Source organism: Pituophis catenifer, unplaced genomic scaffold, assembly GCF_029215685.1.
Source record: "Pituophis catenifer annectens isolate HBS135680 unplaced genomic scaffold, rPitCat1.0.hap2 SCAF_10, whole genome shotgun sequence".
In the NCBI taxonomy this organism is placed as follows: domain Eukaryota; kingdom Metazoa; phylum Chordata; class Lepidosauria; order Squamata; family Colubridae; genus Pituophis; species Pituophis catenifer.
Window position 1 is genome coordinate 12,662,515 of NW_027256890.1, and position 6,088 is coordinate 12,668,602.

Here is a 6,088-nt window from a genome sequence, read left to right on the forward strand (position 1 = left end):
GAGAAGGCCAGATCCTGAAGAGGAAACTCAAATGCTTTGGCCACCTAAGGAGAAGGAAGGACTCCCTGGAGATCAGCCTAATGCTGGGAACGATGGAGGGCAAAAGAAGAAGAAGGGGACGGCAGAGAACGAGGTGGCTGGATGGAGTCACTGAAGCAGTCGGCGGGAGCTTCAATGGACTCCAGAGGATGGTAGAGGACAGGAAGGCCTGGAGGAGTGTTGTCCATGGGGTCGCGATGGGTCGGACATGACTTCACAACTAACAACAATAGATAGATGATAGATAGATAGATAGATAGATAGATAGATAGATAGATAGATAGATAGATAGATGATAGATAGATTAGATAGATAGATAGATAGATAGATAGATAGATAGATAGATAGATGATAGATAGATTAGATAGATAGATAGATAGATAGATAGACAGACAGACAGACAGACAGACAGACAGATCGGTAGGTAGGTAGGTAGGTAGGTAGGTAGATCCAAGCGAGTCATACGAGTCCCTTGGACTGGAAGGCGATCCAACTGGTCAGTCCTAGAGGAGATCAACCCTGACTGCTCTTTAGAAGGTCAGATCCTGAAGAGGAAACTCAAATACTTTGGACACCTGATGAGAAGGAAGGGCTCCCTGGAGAAGAGCCTAAGGCTGGGAACAATGGAGGACAAAAGAAGAAGAAGGGGACCGCAGAGAACGAGGTGGCTGGATGGAGCCACTGAAGCAGTCGGCGTGAGCTTAAATGGACTTCGGGGGATGATAGAGGACAGGAAGGCCTGGAGGAATGTTGTCCACGGGGTCGCAATGCAACAACAACTGCAACCACTGTGCCACCAGTATGACTTTAAGGGACAACGGAGTTCCCAGCAACTGCAACGGAGCCGGCCGCGTCAACAGCAACCGTCCGTCCCCTCCCCCATGGCCAAGGTGGCCTCCCTCACCTTGCTGAGCTGGTCCAAGAGTCTTTGGTTCTGTTCAGATAGTTCCTGGACCGCCCGCGTCTTCTCCCGGTCAGCTTCCCGCAGGTGAACCTGCTGTTTCTCTAGCTCATCCTGCAGCTGCTTGACGTCGCTCTCCAGCTCTGACACTCGGCCTTCCCACTCGCCTTCCTTGTTCTCGAAGCGTCTCCTGAGCTCGTGTTTCTCTTGTTCCAGGTGCTGCATCGGGAAAGGAAAAAAATAGAATGATGAATGGAGTGGAATGGAATAGAAAAAAGGAATAGAGTAGGGTAGGGTAGGGTAGGGTAGGGTAGGGTAGGGTAGGGTAGGGAACGTAGGCTAGAGTAGAGTAGGGTAGGGTAGGGTAGGGTAGAGTAGAGTAGAGTAGAGTAGAATAGAATAGAATAGAATAGAATAGAATAGAATAGAATAGAATAGAATAGAATAGAATAGAATAGAATAGAATAGAATAGAATAGAATAGAATAGAATAGAACAGAACAGAACAGAACAGAATAGAATAGAATAGAATAGAATCTGGAAGGGACCTCCCTCCCTCCTTTCTCTTTCTTCTTTCTTTCTTTCTTTCTTTCTTTCTTTCTTTCTTTCTCTTTCTTTCTTTCTTTCTTTTTCTCTTTCTTTCTTTTTCTTTCTTTCTTTCTTTCTTTCTTTCTTTCTTTCTTTCTTTCTTTCTTCCTTCCTTCCTTCCTTCCTTCCTTCCTTCCTTCCTTCCTTCCTTCCTTTTTTTCTTTCCTTTCTCTTTTTCCCTAGGCCACGCTGAGCCGTTGAAGTTGTTAAATGAGTCACATGGTTGTTAAGCGAATCTGGCTCTCCCCATTGCCTTTGCCGCTCAGAAAACTGCCAAAGGGGATCACGTGACACCCCCCCCCTCCCCAGGGACACCACGACCATCCTAAATGTGAGTCAGATGCCCACGCCTCTGAATTTTGATCACGTAATCCCAGGAACGCTGCGACAATCCCAAGTGTGAAAAACGATCACCAAGTGACTTTTTTCAGTGCTGTTTTCAGTAACTTCAGTCACTAAATGAGTGGTTGTAGGTCGAGGACTACCTGTCATTCCCCTAATGAGTTCTTTAGAAAAACAATACAGATACATACATAGATTTTTTTGGAATGCGACAGGACTTCAACTCCCATAGGACTTCAACTCCCAGAATTCCCCAGCCACCAAAGCCTGGAGGACTTCAACTTCAACTCCCAGAATTCCCCAGCCAGCAAAGCCTGGAGGACTTCAACTCCCAGAATTCCAACTCCCAGAATTCCCTAGCCAGCAAAACCTGTAGGACTTCAGCTCCCAGAATTCCCCAGCCAGTTGGCTGGGGAATTCTGGGAGTTGAAGTCCTCCAGGTTTAAAATTGCCAAGATTGGAGACCCTGGTCTAATAACCTCAAGGGCAAATAAACTGGAAAACCCCGTTTTTAAAACTGCCTTTTCTTTAATTTTTTATTTTTAAGGGCAGAGAATTTTCATCGCGGCCTGTTGCTGCGTTGTCCAAACCCGAATTGCAGATCTGTTTGGGAGCCTTGTTCCAGGGCTTAAAAAAAAAGTGGAGAATCCCCCACTTCCGTTGGCCGCTTTTTTTTTTTCAAAGAGATCGGCGCAAAAGCTTTTTTTTGTTGTTTTTGTTTTTTTTAAACAGAACGCTTGGCTGCTTTTGAATGCCGAAAATGTCTTTTCTCAGCGGCTTCCTGTTTTCCTAAAATGCATTCCAGCAAAAGGTCAAAGGAGGTTTTGACTGGAGCAGGCAGCAAAAAAACCAGGTCTAGGCAGGAAAAGAATTAAAGTCCAGTTTATATAAATCGGATTGAATGACTGGTGTGTGTGTGTGTGTGTAGAAGCAGAAGAACCCGGCTTCACACGGACAGATGGAGCCCTTGGGAATAAAGAACATTTTGAGCTCTTGCAACGGAACAAACAGGCGAGGCCCGTGATGGCCAACCGATGGCACGCGTGCCTGAAGTGGCACGCGGAGCCATGTCGTCTGGCACGCCAGCCGTCACCCCAGCCCAGCTGTACCAGTGGTGAAATCCAATTTTTTTTTACTACTGGTTCTGTGTGCATGGCTTGGTAGGCATGGTATCACTTGGTGGGCGTGGCAGGGGAAGGATACTGCACAATCTCCATTCCCTCCCCACTCCAGGGGGAAGGATATTGCAAAATCCCCATTCCCTCCCCACTCCTGGGGGAAGGATATTGCAAAATCCCCATTCCCTCCCCACTCCTGGGGGAAGGATATTGCAAAATCCCCATTCCCCTCCCCACTCCTGGGGGAAGGATATTGCAAAATCCCCATTCCCTCCCCATGCTGTTCTCTCCTCTGCCTGTGTTTTGCCTGTAACTACTACCACGTTGGAAGAATCTGCTGTTGGTATTGTATGTGTTATTATGTATATGAAGAGAAGTTAATGAATCCTGCGGAATCAGTTACCTGTGTGTGCTTTCTGGATGTGATTTGTGCAACAAACTCTGGCAATTCACTGTTTAATTTGGTTAGCCCATGAAACCATGATATGCTTGTTTGTTTGTTTGTTTGTTTATTTGAGCACTGCTACCAACTTGTCTTTTGTTCATCCAAGGTTAAGGTTGAGCATGCTGGGTGAACCCAACCAAAATTTCATTAAGCAGTTTATATCCAAGATATATCGAGGGTAACCTAACTGCTAGTGAATAATCCCTTATGATTTTAACCAGTGGTGAAATCCAAATTTTTTCTACTACCGGTTCTGTGGCCGTGGCTTGGTGGGCATGGTGTTGCTTGGTGGGCATGGCAGGGGAAGGATACTGCAAAATCCCCATTCCCTCCCCACTCCTGGGGGAAGGATATTGCAAAATCTCCATTCCCACCCCACTCTGGGATGAGCCAGAGGTGGTATTTGCGGGTTCTCCGAACTGATCAAAATTTCCACTACCGGTTCTCCAGAACCTGTCTGAACCTTCTGGAGTTCACCCCTGATTTTAACCTTCTGAAAGGAAACTTAAGAAATGGAGACAGTTTTAAGAAAGAGAGATAGAATTAATATCCCCCCCTTCCCTCAAAATTGTTTCCTAGGCTTGATCATCAGGAAAACATGGGATTCCCAGACAGGTATTCCACAAATATCTGTGCCCCATATTAATCCAGGCCTAGGGGACATTATGGACCTCAGATAGGAGAAGCCCTACAAATGATCAGTGTCTGGGGTTTGGGATCAGGAAACAAGCTTCAAAGCCGCAGCGGGAAGGAAGGAAGGCAGTCCTGAAGATGGAATACCTTGGACCAGCTGTGAACAGATGTAAAACAAAGGTAAAGTTTTCCCGTCCAGCCATGTCCAACTCTAGAAGTGGATGTTCATCTCTCTTTCTTAACCGAGGTAGCCAGTATTGTCCGAAGATGCTTCTTTGGTCATGTGGCCAGCAAAGGCTCATGGAACCCCTGTTAACTTTCCACCAAAGTGGTACCTATTTATCTGCTCGCATTTTGCATGCTTTCGAACTGCTACGTGGCAGGAGCTGGAGCAAGGAACGGGAACTCACCCCCATCGCGCGGTGCTCGGGTCTCAAACCTGGGCTGCTGGCTTTCTAGCTGAAAAGCTCACCATCTTTAACCACCCCAGCCATCGAACCTCTCTTAAACCATCTTCATTTGTCCAAGATGGCCTCACCCAAGGCCGCAGGGATCGAAAATCACACAACGAAGAAAATTAGCGGGGCTCAACCAGGAGATAAGCAAACTCCAAGTTCTTCTTGAAGACGTACAATTATGAGGCCAACTCCTGTCTGCCAGATGGTTGACCATGAAAGGACATCCAAGCCATTCCATCAAAGGCCTTGATAGTACAGTGGTCTAAGCACCCTGTTATTAACGCAGCTGCCTGCAATTACTGCTGGTTCGAATCTCTCCAAGGCTCAAGGTTGACTCAGCCTTCCATCCTTTCTAAGGTAGGTGAAATGAGGACCCAGTTTGTGGGGGCAATAAGCTGACTTTGTATAAATATACAAAAGGACGAAGGCTATTGCTTAACGCATTGTAAGCCGCCCTGAGTCTCCGGAGAAGGGCGGCATATAAATCAAATTTAAAAAAAAAAAAAAGGCCGGGCTCACGAACTCACTTCTCCTGATCCAGGGAACAAACCACCGATGTCTGGATTTAAAAGGGCCATGCCAGAACTAGAATAATCACGACAAACATTGCTTAGTGTACTACATGGAAAGCAGTACATGAACTCATCGGTGACTTGGCAACAGATGGAGACAAGAATCATACGCTTACCCACTAGTCTGATAAAGGATTTATTTTATGGCCTTCGGTTAGCTTAATGGTGCCAAATGGTAACAGACACAACATTGAGAGGAGCTGCCCCTTCCCAATGGGACAAGCCCACCCCACTCACGCCAGTAGAAGAGGTCAGCTATGGATCCCATCTACTAAGGAATTGAAGCAGTGGTGAAATCCGAACCGGTTTGCTACCGGTTCGCTGGCCACGTTTGCGCGCCGCACACCAAATGTACTTTGCGTACGCATGCACAATGCACACCAAAAGGAGGCTTGGGAAGGTAAGTAGAACCTTACCTTCCCAAGCCTTATTTTTTGGGGAAACAGGGTAGTGCCAAGGATGGTAGGTTGGATCCGGAATGAACGTGGCCAGACAGATGGTAACTAATAGGAATAAAAGTCCTACTAAAACCACGAAAGCTACAAAACTACGAAAGTTTTGGTGGATTCATCTTGTAGTAAATTGTGGCTTGTTCAGCTCAGCCCAAAACGTATCTAAATAGTATCGAAGACTATAGACCCGTTACAGAATGACCATGGTCAGATCCATAGCAAGCAGTGGAGAACAGTCCTGCCTAGCTAGGAAAACTTCACCTTGTAGTCAATTCACCTTGTAGTAAGTTCACCTTGTAGTAAGTTCACCTGGTAGTAAGTTCACCTTGTAGCGAGTTTGTTCAACTCAGATCTCAACAACCCAAACTGACCTACAAGAAGCCATCCATCCTGGCCTAACCCTAACCCTAACCCTAACCCTAACCCTAACCCTAACCCTAACCCTAACCCTAACCCTAACCCTAACCCTAACCCTAACTCTGGGTTCACACATAACATTAACTCGCAACACACATACTGAGTATAAGCTGTGGATTGAATC

The 6,088-nt window shown here is 46.4% G+C and overlaps 1 protein-coding gene across 1 annotated transcript in view; it reads right to left on the bottom strand.

Moving 5' to 3' along the window:
* Positions 1-6,088, bottom strand: part of BICDL1 (BICD family like cargo adaptor 1) — a 29,681-nt gene that overhangs the window by 22,008 nt on the left and 1,585 nt on the right. The window contains 1 exon segment of the mRNA XM_070951097.1: positions 944-1,159. Within this exon segment, the coding sequence (XP_070807198.1) occupies positions 944-1,159 (216 nt within the window).